The 23,921-nt window shown below is 45.3% G+C and overlaps 1 protein-coding gene across 1 annotated transcript in view; it reads left to right on the top strand.

The window, feature by feature from the left end:
* Positions 1-23,921, top strand: part of LOC138284967 (baculoviral IAP repeat-containing protein 1-like) — a 423,184-nt gene that overhangs the window by 81,722 nt on the left and 317,541 nt on the right. The window contains exon 8 of the mRNA XM_069224341.1: positions 15,474-15,552. Within this exon, the coding sequence (XP_069080442.1) occupies positions 15,474-15,552 (79 nt within the window). The remainder of the gene's footprint in view (positions 1-15,473; positions 15,553-23,921) is intronic.

Here is a 23,921-nt window from a genome sequence, read left to right as displayed (position 1 = left end):
CTCTTTTCTGGCTATTTAGGGTCTCTGTCTCTGGGGAAACTTTAGATAACGAATGCATGAGCTCAGCCGAGTTCCTCTGCATTTCCCTCTTCACCTTCTGATAAGGAATCGACCGCTGACCGCGCTGGAAGCCTGCAAACCTGCAACATAGTAGCAACGACGACTACTGCAACTCTGTAACGCTGATCCTGCCGCCTTCTCGACTGTTTTCCTGCTTGTGCATGCTGTGGGGGTAGTCTGCCTCCTCTCTGCACCAGAAGCTCCGAAGAAATCTCCCGTGGGTCGATGGAATCTTCCCCCTGCAACCGCAGGCACCAAAAAGCTGCATTACCGGTCCCTTGGGTCTCCTCTCAGCACGACGAGCGAGGTCCCTCGAATCCAGCGACACCGTCCAAGTGACCCCCACAGTCCAGTGACTCTTCAGCCCAAGTTTGGTGGAGGTAAGTCCTTGCCTCACCTCGCTGGGCTGCATTGCTGGGAACCGCGACTTTGCAAGCTTCTCCGGCCCCTGTGCACTTCCGGCGGAAATCCTGTGTGCACAGCCAAGCCTGGGTCCACGGCACTCTAACCTGCATTGCACGACTTTCTAAGTTGGTCTCCGGCGACGTGGGACTCCTTTGTGCAACTTCGGCGAGCACCGTTTCACGCATCCTCGTAGTGCCTGTTTCTGGCACTTCTCCGGGTGCTACCTGCTTCAGTTAGGGCTCTTTGTCTTGCTCGACGTCCCCTCTCTCTGCAGGTCCAATTTGCGACCTCCTGGTCCCTCCTGGGCCCCAGCAGCGTCCAAAAACGCCAAACGCACGATTTGCGTGTAGCAAGGCTTGTTGGCGTCCATCCGGCGGGAAAATACTTCTGCACGACTCTCCAAGGCGTGGGGGATCCATCCTCCAAAGGGGAAGTCTCTAGCCCTTGTCGTTCCTGCAGTATTCACAGTTCTTCAGCCTAGTAAGAGCTTCTTTGCACCAACCGCTGGCATTTCTTGGGCATCTGCCCATCTCCGAGCTGCTTGTGACTTTTGGACTTGGTCCCCTTGTTCCACAGGTACCCTCAGACAGGAATCCATCGTTGTTGCATTGCTGATTTGTGTTTTCCTTGCATTCTCCCTCTAACACGACTATTTTGTCCTTAGGGGAACTTTGGTGCACTTTGCACTCACTTTTCAGGGTCTTGGGGTGGGTTATTTTGCTAACTCTCACTATTTTCTAATAGTCCCAGCGACCCTCTACAAGGTCACATAGGTTTGGGGTCCATTCGTGGTTCGCATTCCACTTCTGGAGTATATGGTTTGTGTTGCCCCTATCCCTATGTTTCCCCATTGCATCCTATTGTAACTATACATTGTTTGCACTGTTTTCTAAGACTATACTGCATATTTTTGCTATTGTGTATATATATCTTGTGTATATTTCCTATCCTCTCACTGAGGGTACACTCTAAGATACTTTGGCATATTGTCATAAAAATAAAGTACCTTTATTTTTAGTATAACTGTGTATTGTGTTTTCTTATGATAATGTGCATATGACACTAAGTGGTACTGTAGTAGCTTCACACGTCTCCTAGTTCAGCCTGAGCTGCTCTGCTAAGCTACCATTATCTATCAGCCTAAGCTGCTAGACACCCTATACACTAATAAGGGATAACTGGGCCTGGTGCAAGGTGCAAGTACCCCTTGGTACTCACTACAAGCCAGTCCAGCCTCCTACATTGGTTGTGCAGTGGTGGGATAAGTGCTTTGAGACTACTTACCACTCTTGTCATTGTACTTTTCATAAGAGAAAAATATACAAAACAAGGTCAGTGTATATACACATAGCCAAAAAGTTTTGCATTTCCTCTTTTCACTCTTTTCTAAGTGCTGAAAAGTACTTCTAAACTTTCAAAAAGTTCTTAAAAGTTTAAAAAGTTTTTTTCTGTCTTTCCAAAAAGTTCTGAAAACTTTTTTCTCTTTGTCTATCACTTTAACTCTCTCTAAAAATGTCTGGCACAGGCCAAAAAGTTGAACTGTCCAAACTTGCATATGATCACCTTAGCTGGAAAGGAGCAAGGAGTCTCTGCATAGAGAGAGGTTTGAGTGTAGGGAAGAATCCTTCCTTAGAACTGTTAATTAATATGCTTAGAGTACAGGATAAGGCCATAAGTGCCCAATCTGTAGAAAAAGTAGCTAATGGTTCTCAATCTGATCCAGGGACTCCCCCAGGAAAAGGTTCAGGAAAGAAACTTCTCAGCCTGCCCATTACTAGACAGTCTAGCATAGTTGGTACAGAGGTTGAATCACATCATACTGATGATGTGCTCTCACATTATGCTGGTAGCCAAGCTGTTAGGGTGCCCTTGGTAAGGGACAGGTCTCCTTCTGTTCATTCCCATCATACCTCTGTATCTAGAAATGTCCCTCCCACCCACCCTGATGACAGATTGTTAGAAAGGGAGCTCAATAGATTGAGAGTGGAACAAACCAGACTGAAGCTCAAGAAGCAACAGCTGGATTTGGATAGACAGTCTTTAGAAATAGAGAGGGAAAGACAGAAAATGGGTTTAGATACCCATGGTGGCAGCAGCAGTATTCCCCATAGTCATCCTGCAAAAGAGCATGATTCCAGGAATCTGCATAAGATAGTTCCCCCTTACAAGGAGGGGGATGACATTAACAAGTGGTTTGCTGCACTTGAGAGGGCCTGTGTTGTACAGGATGTCCCTCAAAAGCAGTGGGCTGCTATCCTATGGCTATCAGTTACTGGAAAAGGTAGGGATAGGCTCCTTACTGTAAAAGAAAATGATGCTAACAATTTCCAAGTTCTTAAGAATGCACTCCTGGATGGTTATGGCTTAACCACTGAACAGTACAGGATAAAGTTCAGAGATACCAAAAAGGAGTCTTCACAAGACTGGGTTGATTTCATTGACCAGGCAGTGAAGGCCTTGGAGGGGTGGTTACATGGCAGTAAAGTTACTGATTATGACAGCCTGTATAACTTGATCCTGAGAGAGCAAATTCTTAATAATTGTGTATCTGATTTGTTGCACCAGTACTTGGTGGACTGTGATCTGACCTCTCCCCAAGAATTGGGAAAGAAGGCAGACAAATGGGTCAGAACAAGAGTGAACAGAAAAGTTCATACAGGGGGTGACAAAGATGGCAACAAAAAGAAGGATGGTAAGTCTTCTGACAAGGGTGGGGACAAATCTAAAAATGAGTCTTCATCAGGCCCACAAAAACACTCTGGTGGGGGTGGTGGGCCCAAATCCTCCTTTAATCAGAACAAGGAAAAGAAACCATGGTGCTATTTATGTAAGATAAAAGGCCATTGGACAACAGATCCCAGTTGTCCAAAGAAAGGCACCACAGCTCCTACCACTACAACCCCTACTGCTACACCTAGTGTCCCTACTAATAGCAGTGGTGGTGGGAGCAAACCTACTAATAGCCAATCCAAGGGAGTAGCTGGGCTCACTTTTGGTAATTTAGTTGGGGTTGGTCTGATTAGGGAGACCACAGAGGCTACTTTAGTCTCTGAAGGGGCTATTGACTTAGCCACTTTGGTTGCTTGCCCCCATAACTTGGAGAAGTACAAGCAACTAACCCTAATAAATGGTGTTGAGGTCCAGGCCTACAGGGACACAGGTGCCAGTGTCACAATGGTGATTGAGAAACTGGTGCACCCTGAACAACACATACTTGGACACCAGTACCAAGTAACCGATGCTCACAACATAACACAAAGCCACCCCATGGCTGTTGTAAATCTCAACTGGGGGGGGGTATCTGGTCCAAAGAAAGTTGTGGTAGCTTCAGATTTACCTGTAGACTGTCTATTAGGGAACGATTTGGAGACATCAGCTTGGTCAGATGTGGAGTTGGAGGCCCATGCAGCAATGCTGGGCATCCCAGGGCATATTTTTGCTTTGACAAGGGCTCAGGCCAAAAAGCAAAAAGGACAGGGAAGCTTGGATCCTGGAACAATGGACCAAGTGCTCCCTAAAGCTAGGGCTAGTAGAAGCAAACCACTTCCTACTATCCCTCCCTCTACAGTGGATTCTACTTCTGAGGAAGAAGAATTCCCTCCCTGTGCAGAACCTACACCAGAGGAGCTAGAAGCAGACACTGCTGAGCTTTTGGGTGAAGGGGGGCCTGCCAGAGAGGAGCTGAGTGTGGCACAGCAAACCTGTCCCACATTAGAGGGTCTCAGACAGCAAGCTGTCAAACAGGCTAATGGGGATGTCAGTGACTCACACAGAGTTTACTGGGAGGACAACCTCTTGTACACTGAGCATAGGGATCCTAAACCTGGAGCTGCCAGGAGATTAGTGATTCCTCAGGAGTACAGAAAGTTCCTCCTAACACTGGCACATGACATTCCCTTAGCTGGGCACCTGGGTCAAATGAAAACTTGGGACAGATTGGTACCACTGTTTCATTGGCCTAGGATGTCTGAGGACACAAAAGAATTTTGTAAGTCCTGTGAAACCTGTCAAGCCAGTGGCAAGACAGGTGGCACTCCAAAGGCACCCCTTATCCCACTGCCTGTGGTTGGGGTTCCCTTTGAAAGGGTAGGGGTTGACATAGTTGGCCCCCTTGACCCTCCTACTGCTTCAGGCAATAGGTTTATCTTGGTGGTAGTGGACCATGCCACAAGATATCCTGAAGCTATTCCTTTAAGGACCACAACAGCTCCTGCAGTGGCAAAGGCCCTCCTGGGAATATTTTCCAGGGTGGGCTTCCCAAAGGAAGTAGTATCAGACAGAGGAAGCAATTTCATGTCTGCATACTTAAAGGCCATGTGGAAGGAGTGTGGTGTAACTTACAAGTTCACAACACCCTATCATCCACAAACAAATGGACTGGTGGAGAGATTTAATAAAACTCTCAAAGGCATGATTATGGGACTCCCTGAAAAACTCCGCAGGAGATGGGATATCCTTCTACCATGCCTCCTTTTTGCCTACAGGGAGGTATCCCAGAAAGGAGTGGGCTTCAGCCCCTTTGAACTTCTTTTTGGACACCCTGTTAGGGGTCCACTCACACTTGTAAAGGAGGGTTGGGAACAACCTTTAAAAGCTCCTAAGCAGGATATTGTGGATTATGTACTTGGCCTCAGATCAAGGATGGCTGAGTACATGAAAAAGGCCAGTAAAAACCTTCAGGCCAGCCAAGAGCTCCAGAAGCAATGGCATGATCAGAAGGCTGTTTTGGTTCAGTACCAACCAGGGCAGAAAGTGTGGGTCTTGGAGCCTGTGGCCCCAAGAGCACTCCAAGATAAATGGAGTGGACCCCACACAATTGTTGAAAAGAAGGGTGAAGTCACCTACTTGGTTGACTTAGGCACTGCCAGGAGTCCCCTTAGGGTGCTCCATGTCAACCGCCTGAAACCCTACTATGACAGGGCTGATCTCACCCTGCTCATGGCAACAGATGAGGGACAGGAAGAAGACAGTGATCCTCTACCTGATCTCTTCTCTTCCACAGAACAAGATGCTCTTGTGGAAGGTGTAGTTTTGGCTGATTGTCTTACTGCTGAGCAGAAAGATAATTGCATAAATCTCCTAGGACAATTTTCAGAACTCTTCTCCATTGTGCCAGGCACCACTTCTTGGTGTGAGCACACTATAGATACTGGAGACAGTTTACCTGTCAAAAGTAAGATCTATAGGCAGCCTGACCATGTCAGGGACTGCATAAAGCAAGAAGTTCAGAAGATGTTGGAACTAGGAGTGGTTGAGCACTCTGACAGTCCATGGGCTTCTCCTGTGGTACTGGTACCAAAACCCAATTCTAAAGATGGAAAGAAGGAAATGAGGTTTTGTGTAGACTATAGAGGTCTCAACTTGGTAACCAAAACTGATGCTCACCCTATACCTAGGGCAGATGAGCTAATAGATACACTGGCATCTGCCAAGTATCTAAGCACTTTTGATTTGACTGCAGGGTATTGGCAGATCAAAATGTCAGAAGATGCTAAACCTAAGACTGCATTTTCTACCATTGGAGGACATTACCAGTTTACTGTAATGCCTTTTGGTTTGAAAAATGCACCTGCCACTTTTCAGAGGTTGGTGAACACAGTCCTGCAAGGGCTGGAAGCTTTCAGTGCAGCATATTTGGATGATATAGCTGTCTTTAGCTCCAGCTGGGATGATCACCTGGTCCACCTATGGAAAGTTTTGGAGGCCCTGCAAAAGGCAGGCCTCACTATCAAGGCTTCAAAGTGCCAGATAGGGCAGGGTAAGGTGGTTTATCTGGGACACCTTGTTGGTGGGGAACAGATTGCACCACTTCAGGGGAAAATCCAAACTATTATTGATTGGGTTCCCCCTACCACTCAGACTCAGGTGAGAGCCTTCCTAGGCCTCACTGGGTATTACAGGAGGTTCATTAAGAACTATGGCTCCATTGCAGCCCCTCTTAATGACCTCACATCCAAGAAAATGCCTAAAAAGGTATTATGGACAGCAAACTGTCAGAAAGCTTTTGAGGAGCTGAAGCAGGCCATGTGCTCTGCACCTGTCCTGAAAAGCCCTTGTTACTCTAAAAAATTCTATGTCCAGACTGATGCATCTGAATTAGGAGTAGGGGCAGTCCTATCACAACTTAATTCTGAGGGCCAGGATCAACCTGTTGCTTTTATTAGTAGAAGGTTGACCCCTAGAGAAAAGCGTTGGTCTGCCATTGAGAGGGAGGCCTTTGCTGTGGTCTGGGCTCTGAAGAAGTTGAGGCCATACCTGTTTGGCACTCACTTCATTGTTCAGACAGACCACAAACCTCTACTTTGGCTAAAACAAATGAAAGGTGAAAATCCTAAATTGTTGAGGTGGTCCATATCCCTACAGGGAATGGACTATACAGTGGAACATAGACCTGGGAGTAGCCACTCCAATGCAGATGGACTCTCCAGATATTTCCACTTAGACAATGAAGACTCATCAGGTAATGGCTAGTCTTATTGTCCTTCGTTTGGGGGGGGGTTGTGTAGGAAAGTACCATCTTGCCTGGCATGTTACCCCCATTTTTCACTGTATATATGTTGTTTTAGTTGTATGTGTCACTGGGACCCTGGTAACCCAGGGCCCCAGTGCTCATAAGTGTGCCTGAATGTGTTACCTGTGTAGTGACTAACTGTCTCACTGAGGCTCTGCTAATCAGAACCTCAGTGGTTATGCTCTCTCATTTCTTTCCAAATTGTCACTGACAGGCTAGTGACCATTTTTACCAATTTACATTGGCTTACTGGAACACCCTTATAATTCCCTAGTATATGGTACTGAGGTACCCAGGGTATTGGGGTTCCAGGAGATCCCTATGGGCTGCAGCATTTCTTTTGCCACCCATAGGGAGCTCTGACAATTCTTACACAGGCCTGCCACTGCAGCCTGAGTGAAATAACGTCCACGTTATTTCACAGCCATTTTACACTGCACTTAAGTAACTTATAAGTCACCTATATCTCTAACCTTTACCTGGTAAAGGTTAGGTGCAAAGTTACTTAGTGTGAGGGCACCCTGGCACTAGCCAAGGTGCCCCCACATTGTTCAGAGCCAATTCACTGAACTTTGTGAGTGCGGGGACACCATTACACGCGTGCACTACATATAGGTCACTACCTATATGTAGCTTCACCATGGTAACTCCGAATATGGCCATGTAACATGTCTATGATCATGGAATTGCCCCCTCTATGCCATCCTGGCATTGTTGGTACAATTCCATGATCCCAGTGGTCTGTAGCACAGACCCTGGTACTGCCAGACTGCCCTTCCTGGGGTTTCTCTGCAGCTGCTGCTGCTGCCAACCTCTCAGACAGGCAGCTGCCCTCCTGGGGTCCAGCCAGGCCTGGCCCAGGATGGCAGAACAAAGAACTTCCTCTGAGAGAGGGTGTGACACCCTCTCCCTTTGGAAAATGGTGTGAAGGCAGGGGAGGAGTAGCCTCCCCCAGCCTCTGGAAATGCTTTGTTGGGCACAGATGTGCCCAATTCTGCATAAGCCAGTCTACACCGGTTCAGGGACCCCTTAGCCCCTGCTCTGGCGCGAAACTGGACAAAGGAAAGGGGAGTGACCACTCCCCTGACCTGCACCTCCCCTGGGAGGTGTCCAGAGCTCCTCCAGTGTGCTCCAGACCTCTGCCATCTTGGAAACAGAGGTGCTGCTGGCACACTGGACTGCTCTGAGTGGCCAGTGCCACCAGGTGACGTCAGAGACTCCTTGTGATAGGCTCCTTCAGGTGTTAGTAGCCTTTCCTCTCTCCTAGGTAGCCAAACCCTCTTTTCTGGCTATTTAGGGTCTCTGTCTCTGGGGAAACTTTAGATAACGAATGCATGAGCTCAGCCGAGTTCCTCTGCATCTCCCTCTTCACCTTCTGATAAGGAATCGACCGCTGACCGCGCTGGAAGCCTACAAACCTGCAACATAGTAGCAACGACGACTACTGCAACTCTGTAACGCTGATCCTGCCGCCTTCTCGACTGTTTTCCTGCTTGTGCATGCTGTGGGGGTAGTCTGCCTCCTCTCTGCACCAGAAGCTCCGAAGAAATCTCCCGTGGGTCGACGGAATCTTCCCCCTGCAACCGCAGGCACCAAAAAGCTGCATTACCGGTCCCTTGGGTCTCCTCTCAGCACGACGAGCGAGGTCCCTCGAATCCAGCGACACCGTCCAAGTGACCCCCACAGTCCAGTGACTCTTCAGCCCAAGTTTGGTGGAGGTAAGTCCTTGCCTCACCTCGCTGGGCTGCATTGCTGGGAACCGCGACTTTGCAAGCTTCTCCGGCCCCTGTGCACTTCCGGCGGAAATCCTGTGTGCACAGCCAAGCCTGGGTCCACGGCACTCTAACCTGCATTGCACGACTTTCTAAGTTGGTCTCCGGCGACGTGGGACTCCTTTGTGCAACTTCGGCGAGCACCGTTTCACGCATCCTCGTAGTGCCTGTTTCTGGCACTTCTCCGGGTGCTACCTGCTTCAGTGAGGGCTCTTTGTCTTGCTCGACGTCCCCTCTCTCTGCAGGTCCAATTTGCGACCTCCTGGTCCCTCCTGGGCCCCAGCAGCGTCCAAAAACGCCAAACGCACGATTTGCGTGTAGCAAGGCTTGTTGGCGTCCATCCGGCGGGAAAACACTTCTGCACGACTCTCCAAGGCGTGGGGGATCCATCCTCCAAAGGGGAAGTCTCTAGCCCTTGTCGTTCCTGCAGTATTCACAGTTCTTCAGCCTAGTAAGAGCTTCTTTGCACCAACCGCTGGCATTTCTTGGGCATCTGCCCATCTCCGAGCTGCTTGTGACTTTTGGACTTGGTCCCCTTGTTCCACAGGTACCCTCAGACAGGAATCCATCGTTGTTGCATTGCTGATTTGTGTTTTCCTTGCATTCTCCCTCTAACACGACTATTTTGTCCTTAGGGGAACTTTGGTGCACTTTGCACTCACTTTTCAGGGTCTTGGGGTGGGTTATTTTGCTAACTCTCACTATTTTCTAATAGTCCCAGCGACCCTCTACAAGGTCACATAGGTTTGGGGTCCATTCGTGGTTCGCATTCCACTTCTGGAGTATATGGTTTGTGTTGCCCCTATCCCTATGTTTCCCCATTGCATCCTATTGTAACTATACATTGTTTGCACTGTTTTCTAAGACTATACTGCATATTTTTGCTATTGTGTATATATATCTTGTGTATATTTCCTATCCTCTCACTGAGGGTACACTCTAAGATACTTTGGCATATTGTCATAAAAATAAAGTACCTTTATTTTTAGTATAACTGTGTATTGTGTTTTCTTATGATAATGTGCATATGACACTAAGTGGTACTGTAGTAGCTTCACACGTCTCCTAGTTCAACCTGAGCTGCTCTGCTAAGCTACCATTATCTATCAGCCTAAGCTGCTAGACACCCTATACACTAATAAGGGATAACTGGGCCTGGTGCAAGGTGCAAGTACCCCTTGGTACTCACTACAAGCCAGTCCAGCCTCCTACACTCGTTGGCCGTCAGTTTAAACCCTGTCCAAGTAGGGACCCTCAGTCTAATCAGGGTAAGAGAGATACACAGCTCAGATAACCAGGCTGCCCTCTCCCTCCCTCTGGGGCTTTGCACCCTCCCATCCGAAGTGGTACCTCCAGGAGACAACACTGTAGGGACACTGTTAGCAGTCACCCCTCCCTCCAGGTCACGGTGGACACCCTGAACCAGGATCTCCAACCTAGGGTCTGTACCCTGAGACTGGACCTGTGCCTGACAAGTCAGGACTTCTGGGCGAGTAACCCTACCCCCCCAAGGGAAACACATTCCTCATGTTTTGGGTAAGCGTCTGCCTGGCGCAGGTCTTCAGCCTTCTGTCCATCTGACAGTGCACGAAGGTGCCCCAGGCCAGAAGTTGGTTCACCAGGGTTAGCCTTGGGGTGCTCCGACTTCAGAGCTGGCAACCTCTGACCATCTGGTCCTCGTACTGGGGACTGTCTCCCCTATCCCTTTCTCTGGACTTCTGTACCCACCCACCAGGAGAGGTACTGCAAGACACTAGGACTGGTGGGACACTTGAGACAGCCACCCCCCACAAGTTCGCCTGACGCTATTGGATCCCCATCAGCAGATGGCCTCCTGGTACAGGGTAGGCTCATCCCCACTCCACCCCCCTGGTGTTCTCTCAAGGAACCCTCCAGGCTCTGGGACGGGGTCTCGGGCAACCTGGGCCTCGGCCCACTCCATCTCTTCTGAGGCAGGACATGGAACCCCTTATCCATCGAACTACACTGGGTCACTGCAAACCTCCCTCACCTCCCTTGGTAGGGAAAAACCTGAGCCACTCTCTTCAGGAGCACCCCCAAATGCCTCTTCAGACTCTCAGGTACTCACCCAGAGATCTGCCTCCTGTGCAAGCTCCCTGGGGTCAGAAAACTCACACTTCATCTGGTGTTGGCGTAGCTCTGGAAAACAAGGACTCAACATGTGTGCTCCAGCAATCACATCACACAGCCTCTCACATGCGTTAACCAAACTACCCTCCACCACACCTTCGAGCGACTTGAAAAAGTACCCCACATCACCCTCTTGAGACTGGTGAGACTGTATGTGACTGTCCCTGACACTCAACCCACACTCTTCTGGGTTGTCTCCATACTTCACTACCAGGACTTCTACCAGGGGGGAACCCCTCTCCCTATCACTCTCACCTAGAGCCAGTAGAGCGTCCCTCCCACCACTATGAATATGACTTCCCATGCCAGTTCGCTAATCCACCTCAGGAACCCTGCGCATCACTGGAGCTACCTCATAGACCTGAACCTCCTGGTGTATGTCATCCCCCCCCTTCAAGTTGGGCACCAAGTCTCTGGGCATGTGCACTTCCCCTTCAGTACTGGATGTAACACTTTTGCTGCCACCATCTGAACTGGGCTCAGTGCTCATGGCTTCCGGCTTCGGCTCTCCAATGTTCAGTTCATGAGCTACAAACGTTTCTTTTTCCTTGGCTAAGGCTCTCTCAGTCTCAGCTTTCTCGAGCTTTTCATCCAGCTCTTTCAGCCTCTACTCATGAGCTAGAAGCCATCTCTCTCTCTCTCTCTGGTTCCTTCTCAGGGCCACTGCCCTCACTTTCAGAGCAATCCTCCTCCTCAGACTCATCTGGTAGTGTTGCTTGCCAGCGTTTTAGATCATAACTGAACAGGAGTGTCTCAAGATCCTCCGTTGTGGATTTTCTCTTCACAGCCAGTCCCCTTTCCTTGCAGAAAACTATTAACACCCTCATTATATAGGTGTGCAGGTGCCAGAAGGTGATTTCCATTCTACCAAGGCCTCACAGGTGTAACAACTAACCAGAGTCCCAAGTATCAACAATACACTCAGGAGGACACCAAAGAATGAAAAAAAAGGGAAAAACAGTATGTGGTTGTGTACTGGTCTGTACTAAAACAGTAGTGTACACCAATCACTGTATTTCAAGTATAAATACAAGTTCTATCCTAACTGCTGATCACCAAAGTTAGAAATGGGGTCTCTAGGGTAGTCAGTTTACACCCTGTCATAGTAGGACCCTCACCCTAGTCAGGGAAAGGGTGATACACAGCTCAGAAAACCCCTGCTCAACCCCTTGGTAGCTTGGCACAAGCAGTCAGGGTTACTCCAGAGGCAGTGTGTAAAGTATTTGTACAAACACACACAGTAACACTGTGAAAACACCACAAAAGGACTCCACACCAAGTTAGAAAAATAGCCAATATTTATCTAAATCAAACAAGACCAAAACGACAAAAATCCAACATACACAAGTAGGGATATGAATTTTAAAAGATGAAATCCCACCAAAAACACTTACCAATACAATAGCTCCAACTGGGGCTATCTCAACGTCGTTGACAGAGTCGTTTCCAACAGTCTGATGCCACTCGTGGGGATGGCGGTTTCGGTCACAGAGTTGCACGGACCACCAGGTACAGTACCTTCAGTAATGAGGAAAACAAGCTGATGCACGGAGTTGGGGAGGTGAGGTGTCGCTGGATCCGGTGCAGCATCGGCTTCTTACTGCAGAACAGGGGAGCTGATGCGGCATCAGGGCGAGGCATCGTCTCCTTATGATCCGGCGAGGTCAATGAATCCAGCAGGTCAAGACGTGGTGGGGTGACCCCTTGGGGTAGCGGGCACACCACAAGGCTACAGGCGTGGCAGCGGTATTGAGTGTCACGGACGTCAGTGACACAGCACTCAGGACTCATGATGTCGCAGGACTTCAAAGAGGCGGAGTCGGGCCTGCGGTGTTGGCTGGGGTTATAGCACTCCAGCGAGGATCACAGCTTCGAGTTACAGGCAGCTGCACGGAGTCCTGCACCACACTAGTTCTGGAGTCATCCGAAGTCCGTGTGCCTGATATTTCTTGGTTTCAAGTCAGCCTTCACTCCCAAGGGCCCAGGAACTGGATGGGCACCACTTGGCAATTCAGGGTCCTCAGGCAGAGTACCCAGGTGCTGTCAGGTGAAATCTTTAATGTCTCTAGAGACTTCTTAACAGGAGGCAAGCTCAGTCCAAGCCCTTGGAGAATCTTCACAAGCAGGATACACAGCAAAGTCCAGTCTTTCACTCCCAGGGCAGAATTAGCAGCAGCAGGCCAGCACAGCAAAGCAACAGGTAGAGTGGCAGGTCCTCCTCAACCATCTAGCTCTTCTCCCTGACAGATGTTCCTCTTGATCTAGAAGTGTTCTGAAGCTGTGGGGTCAGCCGTCCAATACTTATTCTCATTTCTGCCTTTGAAGTAGGCAAAGGTCAAAGGAAAGTATTTGTAGTGCCTCTTCCTTGCCCTGTCCCAGATACACTCTTGGGTAGTGTTTCCCAGCCTGTGGTCTGGGAGCCCCTGGGGGTCCACGAAGCCTCCTTAGGGGGTCCGCGACCGCTTAGAAAATTAAATAATAATAACAGATTAAGCCCCCAGCTTTCAGTAATGACTCAGTGGGGGGTCCCCAAATTCCCATAATGATTCGGTGGGGTTCCCCGGGTTCCAATAATAATAAAGTGGGGGTTCCACACTCTAGGTGAGTGGAGACAGTATTGTGTGAGGGCAGGCACAGCTCTTTGAAGTGCAGGTGTCAGTTCCTCCCTCCCACTCTAGCCCAGGAAGACTCATCAGGATATCCAGGAGACACATCAGCTCCCTTTGTCTCACTTTCTAGAGTGAATTCACACACAGCTCAACTGTCAGTCTGACCCAGACACGGATTCAGCAAGCAAGCAGAGGCACAGAATGATTAAGCGAGAAAATGCCCACTTTCTAAAAGTGGCATTTTCAAGCAGACAATCTAAAACCCAACTTTACCAAAAGATGTATTTTTAAATTGTGAGTTCAGAGACCCAAAACACCATATCTCTATCTGCTCCCAATGGGAAACTTCACTTAAAAGACATTTAAAGGCAATCCAGATGTTAACCTATGGGAGAGAGAGGCCTTTACAATAGTGAAAAGCGAATGTGGCAGATTTCACTCTCTGGACATGTAAAACCTACTTGTACATTTCCTACCTTTCAAATAAATCGCACCCTGCCCATGGGGCTGCCTTGGGCTACCTTAGTAGTGACTTACATGTAGTAAAAGGGAATGCTTGGGCCTGGCAAATGGGTACACTTGCCAGATCGAACTGGCAGTGTAAAACTGCACAAACAGACACTGCAGTGGCAAGTCAGAGACATGTTTACAGGGCTACTCATGTGGGTGGCACAGTAAATGCTGCAGGCCCACTGGTAGCATTTGATTTACAGGCCCTGTGCACCTTTGATGAACTTAACTAGGGACTTACTGGTAAATCAGATATGCAAATCATAGATAAACCAATCACCAATAAAATTTAGACAGAGAGCATATGCACTTTAGCACTGGTTAGCAGTGGTAAAGTGCCCAGAGTCCTAAAGCCAACAAAACAGGTCAGAAAAATAGGAGGAAAAAAGCAAAAGGTTTGGGGATGACCCTGCAAAAAGGGCCAGGTCCAACATTTATCAAAACAGTGTTTTCACTTATGATGTTAATCCAAGGAAAAGCTGTTGGTATGATCTACATGAAACATGATCAGACCAAGAGTTGTGGGTAATTTATGTATTAATGCTAGGCAGAAAAAGATATGCTATAAGAGTTTCAAGAGGAAGAGAAGGATTTTAATAGTACTTGTTTCTTGAAGAATTATAGTGAAGTCAGAATCCACATCAGTGCCTATGTATTTTTTTCACTTTATGTGGGGAAGGCCATTGTGCTGAGTTAAAGTTGTGGGGAGGCAAGTTGGCCAGGTTCATGCTTGATATGGTTTCTGTTTTGTCAGTTTTCTGCAATATCCGCACACCTACTGCCTCTAGGTAGTATCCTAGGCTTTTGGACCGGTCTACTCGAGATGCGTTTACTTATAAGATCATCTTTAGGCCATCTGTGTAGCTGTAGAAAGTTAGGTCAAATGTTTGAATTAGGGAGAATTGCTGTCTTTGGGAGGAGACTGGCTTGGAAATGGAAATGCCGAGGGTTGTTTGTGAGGAATGAGGAAGAGGATGGAGTTCAGTGGAGAGATTCTCAGAGGGCAGTGCCTGAAGTTTTGTAAATAGGGATGCTGTGCAGTGATTGTTGGGAGAACCAGAGTTTTCACAAGTATTCTTTAGAAGTCAGATGTATAAAAATGTTTAGAGGACCCAAGGTTGTGGGTGCTTTATCTCCATTGTGTTGTATACAAGAGGTGTTACAGCTGTGTTGTGAGTAAGTCAGTGGGCATGGGTAGTTCTGATTTCAGCTAATATTTTGCTTTTCGCGGGGAAGTGCCAGCATGAGTTTCATATAGTAAGTGAGTGTAAATTATTAAATTATGGCTTCTTTTGGGAGATTGCAGTGTATTTGTTGTTAAAAATACTTTGTTTTTAGGGGTTTGAGTTAGCATTATTCGTTTGCTGTAGTCTGAATTTTTGTTCTCTAACCCATGACCAAAACAAAAAGGGACAATACTTTTTATCAGAAATGTTATTTTATTGTTTTTTGCAGGTGCATGTATTACGGCAAGAAACTAGAAATGGAAAACTATATTCTTCGGGAAAGCCAGATTGCTTCTTTATCTATTCAGGTAATAAGTAAAGTACATATAAGTCTTATTGGAAGATGTTTTTGTTTGGCATGCTCATTAGTAGAACACTATTTTAACTGTTGGTGTTTACCTATATTTTACCGGTATGCTAGATAGCTAGCACTGATTAGCACTATGCGAAAATGGGTTCCTTTTGTAGCTATTTTTTTCGAATGTTCTAATTTTCATCTGAAACATATTTTGTGTGCATAATAGATCAACCTAATAGTAAAAAAACGATTGTAGATTACATAGGTTACACCGCAAATTACATCTCTGTTCACAAGCTAGTAAGTGTGTAATAGTACATTTGGCCTGTAGCAGCAGGGTCCTCTCTCCCCCATTTGAGGAGTTATTTGGACGGTGACAAATCAGGTGAAAAATGTGGCAATGCCAGTGGTGTGGGGCAAAGTTCTCCTACTCATATGTAGTATTACCACTTGCTGGAGATGTACCCAGCACACAAAATGCATACCTTTTGGTGAAAGTTCACCAGCATTTCTATTGTGGTTTTCATGGAGCTAAGTCCACCAGACATGGTGGTGAATGCGTCACCTTACATTAGGTAGCTGCTCATTCATCATTTATGTTGGAATTGAAACTCCAGATAAGTAGAATTAGGTTGGTAATCTCTGCACCTATATCCTCGCATAATCAAACCTTAATTTCTGCTGTGTCTGCAAAAGGCCTTATTAATTAATTTACAAGTTTTGTATCCATAACATGCGCTTGGGAGGAGTTTGTTTAAACCTTTGCTGCCATGTTTCTGAGAAACTAAGGGTCTAGTTACGAGTTTGGTGGTCCAAGGACTTCGAAACACGCGATGGCTGTCGGACCGCTACACTCCTGGCTACCCAATTGCCAGATTATGACCCTGGCAGTCAGACTGCAGGGGACCGCCGCCAGCCAGGATCATGGATCCCCACAGGTTGGCAGTGATAAAAGTCCTGGTCAGTCACTGCGGCGCTGAGTTCAACACCGACGTGCTGATCACGAATCACCTTTCTGCCAGCCTTTTGATGGCGGGGCCCCTGCCATGAAAAGGCTGCTAGAAGGACTGTGCTCGGGCCACAAGGAGACCACGTCACGGGAGGTGCAGGGGACTGCCTACAACCTCGGAATGTGCCTTGTCTACTACAGTAGACAGTGTGCATTCGGAGAGTGCTGGAGGCACCCTCTGTGCGACAGTTCCCTGGGAGCCGAGGCCAAAGCCACCGCACTGTTTACCCTGGGCTGACTGGCAGAAACCTCCTAATACAGAGGTTTCCGCTGGTCAGCTCAGTGAAAGCATCATAATTGAGCCGTGGGGAGAACTTCAGCTCCGTAATGGTCTCCGCCCCACGGGTTTGTCAGGCAGACAGACGGTCCGACAAACTCGGAACTGGGCCCTTAGTTATCGTGTGATGCTGGAGGCTCTCTACTCTTGATATTATATAATTAACACATGTGCTTTCTGCTGTTGTTACTTGTGAGCCATGTTTATTTTTCTTAGTATTGTGACTGGTCTGGCTTACTGGTAATCTTTGATACAAAGTGGTTTTTATTACATTGCTAATTAAATGGCCTGGCAATGAAACAGGAAATCTATCGGATTATACTGATAAAGGGGAAGTAGCCTTTGTCAGGGACTGTTTCCCTCTGTTTCTGTGGACGTTTCATTAAGGGGGCCTTCACTTTCTAAAGCCTTCTGCCTGTTAATAAGCTCTCAACTTTGAGTTTGTCCGATTGAAGGGACTCTGACTAGGATGACTGTTGTCAGGGTTATAAGGTCTGCTTGTACTTCATAAGGCCACTATGCCCTTGCTGGCATTCCTCATCACTGATTAGGTGAGGCTTCAGCAAGTAATAGCACCAATGCCTCATTTCTGGAAGAAGAGTCCAGCCACAGAAATGCTGCAAAAACATGACTTTGCAATTATAAAGTAATATAGTTGCAAGAGGGTGTAATTTAAGTATGCCAAGAATAAGTTTGCCAAACACTCCATTGGCCTTAGGTCCTTCATTCCATCCAAATAAAACAGCCCTAAAGGAAATGCAGAGCTGCTTCTTTCACAGACCTGTAAGATGGAAACTAAAGAACTGATTAGTTATTGTTCCAAATGAAATATGGGACCCACTTTGGATCTGAATGATGAACCTAGGCATAAAGTTACCTTATTTGAGACAATCTTCAGACAGCAATCTGAGACCACAATAATTCCATGTACTACTCTTGTATTACCTAGAAAGTACACTTGGGTACTAACCAGGTCAAATACCCTCAAGGGTTTAAAATGGAGACTAGTGAATCCCCCATAACACCAATGTGAGTCCCCAATTTGGAAAGGCAGGATGGCATTCTGGCTGATGATTATCAGAACTGTGGAGTCGTCTGGCTATCATCTGGTCAGTGCCTGAGTGACAGCCTATTGGTCCTTCGATTGCATTAATTGCTGCAGACTGATACTTAAGGGAGGAAGCAACAGAGCTCTTCACAAGCTCTTCAGTCAGAAACTCTTTGATCTATAATTACCTACATTTCAGTGGAAGGAGGCCGTTATAACCACACCAGTGACACAGTGAGTTAAATAGTGGTTAACACTTGCCCCATGTAGTAACTTCCCTAGAATTCTGTCGAGAAAAGTAATTTTAAATGAGAAGCCGGTGCACTTGAGGTCCCTTCTCTTACTGTTCAAGTCATCAATTGGAAGTGGTCTATTACCAAATGAGGAAGAAGACAGTAGATGAAGAGAAGACAGGGGAAGAACAAAAGGGAGAGATTAAAGGGCACAGTTCTGAAAAGTGCCAAATTTATTGCTGGGCAACGGGTACTGAGCCAAGGGGGACTGTTCGGGGGGAGGGGGGATGCTGTATTTTGAAATATCTAATTGGGTTAAAAACACCTGCTATAGAGTTCCTTGTGTACTCAGCAATTTGCATGCAATAATAAATTTATCAAGATAACTGTGGTGATCAGTGTACCTGCTGGAGATATCTGAGTTTTGTCTAGTTGCAGTTTTGACTCATAATAAAGTGACACAGAGGTTTGATGTGCCTGCTGCAAGTGTAACTTGGAGTCACAGAACTGTATTTTATTTAGATAGCTCAGCTAGATAGTTTTGTTGCAGTGATCTTTTTGTTAGTAAAGCCAACCTCAACCACTCTGTTATATTTTCAATCCAGAATTTGTGCTTCTCCAGGCCAAGTGCTCTCATGACATGTGACTTGTACATCTTGTACATGTGACCTTGTAGCCCTCATAGTCCTATGTAACATTTCCTATACACTCATCCACACACTTGCATGATTCATTGGCTCCTTATAATGTGTGTGTGATATAAAGTGCTCTGTGATGTAAAGTAGCACTATAACACATTAAATACAAGTGAGAGATGGTCTATAGGGTGTTTGGACAAAATATTGAGTTTTACATATTGAGATACAGAAGTATTGGGAACAAATTGTGATACGAAAATATTGTGATGCAGAAATATCGTTGGCAAGAATATCAACGTTTTAGGTAATTAACATTGTTTATAAGAATATCTATGTTGCTAATATCGTTTTCTATAATTTAGTTGTAAAAATACCATTTTATAATTATCTTTATGTGTTTGAGTTAATATATTCATGTTTTATGTTAAATATTGTTTGTATGATTGTTGACAATATTATTAAATATAGTTTGTGATTTTAAGTGATTTATAACTTTTAATTTCATTTTTAGTAGTAATTAATAGTGTTATAGTAGGTTGTGACGTGTGTAGGGGTACTGGGTGGGAAGGTAATTAAGTGTGACTCATTAACAATTAATTATCCCATTAATTATTAATTCATTAATAGTTATTTAATTTGGTATTAATTATGTAAACCGTGTAGTTACTCCATTTTTTTTATTTTTATATTAGATGTGGTTTGCTGTTCATAGTTAATTAATGAGTATTATTAATTTATCAATAATTGTTTAATTGACTAATAATTACATAAATTGTGTTATTATTATAGTTAGTAAGTCACATCTTGTTGGGTGTATAACGGGTATAGGGTATGCAGTTAGTTAAGTAATAATTATTATTAATTAATTATTAATTATCATATTGATTATTATTTATGCAACTTGTGTAATTATTATTGTTTTTAGTATCTATTAGGGGTGGGATGTTGTGTTTGTTGTGGCGTAGGATGAGAAGTTATTAGATAATTAACAAGTATTCATTTAATAATTATTTCATTGATTATTCAAATGTGTTATATCTATTAATTGTAGCTTTATTTCAAGTGTGGGCTGCTAGGATTGTGGAAGTATAGTGTGGGAACTTAATTTAATAATAAATTATTAACATATGTTTCATTCATAATTAATTATTACAGTTTTTAATCATGTAAATTGCTTAATTGCTTTCTATTAATTTTATATGTATAATTTTCGTAATAGGAGTTTTATATTTTTGGTAAACGAGTAGGTTTATTAAAATATGTTATGTGTTTGATGTGAAGTACTTTCCCTACTCTTGCACAGACTTGCTTGAGAATGGTAAATTTACCCTCTCTGAAGTTCACTGCTCTCCCGACAGTCAGATAGCCTGGAGTAGCAATAGCTATGCTTTCCCTACAGTAGCGCAGACTAGAGTTGGAATAGTAAATTTAACCCCTCCGAAGTCCAGCGCTTTCCTTTTGTACAGAATTGAGTGGGAAGAGTACATTTTTTACTTCCAAATTCCCAATGCTTTCCCTACAGTTGCACAGACTGGAGTGGGAATAGTAAATTATACCCCTCTGAATTCCAGCATTTTCCCTAGAGTTGCACAGATTGGAGTGGGAATAGTAAATTTTGTTCCTCTGAGTTCCAGCACTTTCCCTAGTGTTGCACAGATTGGAGTGGGAATAGTAAATTTCACCCCTCCAAAGTTCAACTCATTCCCTACAGTTGCACAGATGGGAATAGGAATAGTAAATTTTACCCCACCAAATTCTAACGCTTTCCCTATTGTTGTATAGACTGGAGCGGGAATATTAAATTTCACCCCTTCAAATTCCAAAACTTTCCTTACTGTTGTACAGACTGGAGTGGGAATAGTACATTTTACCCCTCCAACGTATAATGCTTTCTCTACTGTTGAACAGATTGGAATAGGAATGGTATGTACAATTATTATTTGAGTATTTGTTTAATTTGATATTATTTGTATATATATTACTTAGTGGCGGTCGCCACTAGGTACTTATAGTTAGGACCTAGTTTCTGCAGAAAAAGCATTTTTGAAATGCCCATATCTTTGGCATCGGTTGACAAATCTTCACAAACGTTTCCCAAAAAGTTGAAGCTCACGTCAGCCGTTGTCTGGAAAGTTGCAGGGTGATCCGTGAAGCAGGGGCCGAGAAAAAGGGAGGGTCCCAAAATGCTTTTTCCCATGCATTTTTCCATAGAGATTTTTACAATAGCACCCGAACCACTGGCCGGAATTACACCAAATTTGCCAGAAAGGTGGCTGTTGGTCCAGAAACCGACCTTTTTGTTATTTGGTATAAATCCATTCAGTAGTTTTTGTGCAATTATATGTAGGGATGCAAAGGCCTTGCAAACCCTTCCAATCTCGTGCTGAGATCTGATTGACTGACAACACTTCAACAAGAAAGTGTTGGCAGCCATGTTGGGACTCAGCTTCAGCCAAGTACCAGAAAAAAACACATAAAAAATAAGAAAAGGGGCCAGGGTACAGTCACCTTGACCCTTTAGCTCAGGTGCTCGGGTCGGAACCCCCCAGGGTTTAAAAAGCATTTTTTTTAAATGTTCGGTGTGGACCCGCGGATCTGCTGAAAGTATAAAAATAAAACAAGCACAGGCTACTGCTCTAGTTTTGTAAACAGCCATGGGTACCACCACCTCCAAGGGGCTTTCAATAAGTATAGTACGGTGGGGCAGTATTCATCATCAGGACCGCCACCTCCCCTTAGCTTTCAATAAATAGTGCGGGGCTTCATGACCCGCAGCTCCAGGACCGCCACCTCTCCAGGGCTACAATAAAAGAGTGAAGATGGTTTGTTTAGGACCCCCGGCCCTGGGGGCCACCACCTCCCCAGGGCAGTGCTCATTGGAGGGGTCCCTGTGGACCCCTCAAGGAGCCAATAATATTCCTGGGGTCTACCACTCCCCAGGACTGGCTCCTGCTATGTCCCTGGGTGCCAACCACACCTCGCATGGCGATGGTTATAGGGGGTGGGCCGCAGGGCCTGTGGCCAACCACCGCCACGCACGGCTAAAGGTGGTGCTCAGCAGTGGCTAGATTAACATATAGTAATGAAAATTGCTTCACGTTAAAAAAAACATAGAAATTAACTGAAAAAAACAAAGGTTACAGGGACTTTATAGTTAGGGAATAGAATTTAAAAAATCCATAGAAATTCACTTAAAAAGCAAAGGTTACAGGGATTTTATAGTTAGGTTCACATTTTAAACGTACAAAACCATACAAATTCACCTGTTATAGTTAGAGTTGTCTCAAGTAGCTATAACTCGTGCCCTAAGGTAACTATAACCATGCACTGCTAGTTTCCCACAAATTACGACACTCATGACATCTTTGATTACATTATTGATAATATCAATGTAATATTTGCAGTAAAATGTTTGACGAAAAAAACGTGCATGGTGGGGACAATATCCATATTAAGATGTACAACAAAACAAACAAGACAACTAACATCACCTCGTGTTTTTACCACATCCTCCACTGGAGAAAGGTGAACTGCATCTACATTAACATAACTAGGACTGAGACCATCGTAAATGGAGAATGGAAATCCTTCTTACTATACTATGCCTGGCCTCTTGGTCTTTGGACTCACTTTATACCCAGCTCAAGCCAGAAACCTGGGCATATTCCGCAATTTTCAGCTGTTTTTGATGCCCCAATTCAATGCTGTGGTTATACGGTCAGTCCTCAACAATTCCTTCTATACAAAGTACTCCAAAATGACCACTGGTTGCTCTAACCAGAATCCTTGTCATGTGTGTTTGGACCATTGTAGAACTGTTTACGTTGGCCTCCCCAAAATGCCCATTGATGAGGTGCAAAAACAGCAATGCTAGGCAGACAGAAGGTGACTTAACCCAAAGCTCTCTACTGACAACCAGTCAAAAAAGAATGAAATTCTAGGTACTCCTCACTGTCCACAAAGTCTACTGGTAAAAAAAAAAACTAAATACTTGAAAACCCTAATTGAGTTTAGAAACTATCATGCAAATTCCCTGATTACACCTTATCTCCCAAAGGCAGCAGTCATTTTGACCTCATACCTCAATTCCTGTCCTTTCCCATACGCTGATGCCGTTTTGGCAGCCTATCACAGGCATCCTTCTACCATGATGCAAGGGTGCCTATGTTGCTGCAGATTTGTTTAAATGCAGGAAGGGGCACCTTCATGCACAGAAACAATCCGTAGAGGCATTTCTATGGATGCTGCAGAGTGCAACACCCATAGAAAGAGGACAAAATGAGGAGAAATAAATATATTTTTCCTCGTTATGCCCGCCCTGGGGAGGTGTAAGATTTTGACGCATTCCCAGGTTTACAAGTCATTGTAAATATGGGAATGCGTCAAAACCCATGGGAGCTGTGTGGAAACACCCACCCCAATGCCCATGGAACACCTCCCTTGCGTAGAGTAAGGTGACACAGGGATTTGTGCGGGGTTGCCTTACTCAAGATTTTTGAGACCACTCAAAGCCATGGAATGTGGCTTTGCGTGACTTCATAAATCTGACTCGGAGCCTTGCTACACTCATGTACCACTTTGCGTGGTGCAAACGTGACACAAGGCTCTCACACGTATGCCCCACAGAGTTTTAAGAGGCACTCCATTCATCATAATCTTTCTAAGGCTTTCTAAGGCTGTGTCCTAGGATCTGTATGTATTGAATGCAGAGAATCTACTTTGAAATAGGTTTTCTAAAAAGCCCAGGAGACCAGTCTTTTTTTAAAGAATTTACCAATTTCTTTCTTCTTAATTCCTTATCCTTTTGCAATGTTGGCAAAAAGATTGTCTCGATTGTACCTTGAGTTCCGTTCTGCTCCATGCCATATGTTTATTCTCTGGATGTATTAGGTTTGAATTTGAGATAAACCCTGTAAGCAGGAGACATTTTTATATAAACACCTTTTTTCTACTGTAATTACAAAATGCCTTACATATCGACCTCTGTAGAACAACGTTGAGCACTGTATGGTTTGGTTTGTAGTCGAAGACACTTATCATTACATTTGTAAAAATGTACTTGTACCCACATAAATTTGATAATGAACTCGTAAGGGACAAATTCTGCTATCTTATTTGCTAATGCCTGGACGTTGGGACAGTTTTTGGCCACCTTCAGCTCTTTGTCATCAAGT

Source organism: Pleurodeles waltl, chromosome 1_1, assembly GCF_031143425.1.
Source record: "Pleurodeles waltl isolate 20211129_DDA chromosome 1_1, aPleWal1.hap1.20221129, whole genome shotgun sequence".
Classification (NCBI taxonomy): Eukaryota; Metazoa; Chordata; class Amphibia; order Caudata; family Salamandridae; genus Pleurodeles; species Pleurodeles waltl.
Note: the sequence above shows the minus strand (reverse complement) of the source record. Positions and strands in the feature narration are given on the sequence as shown.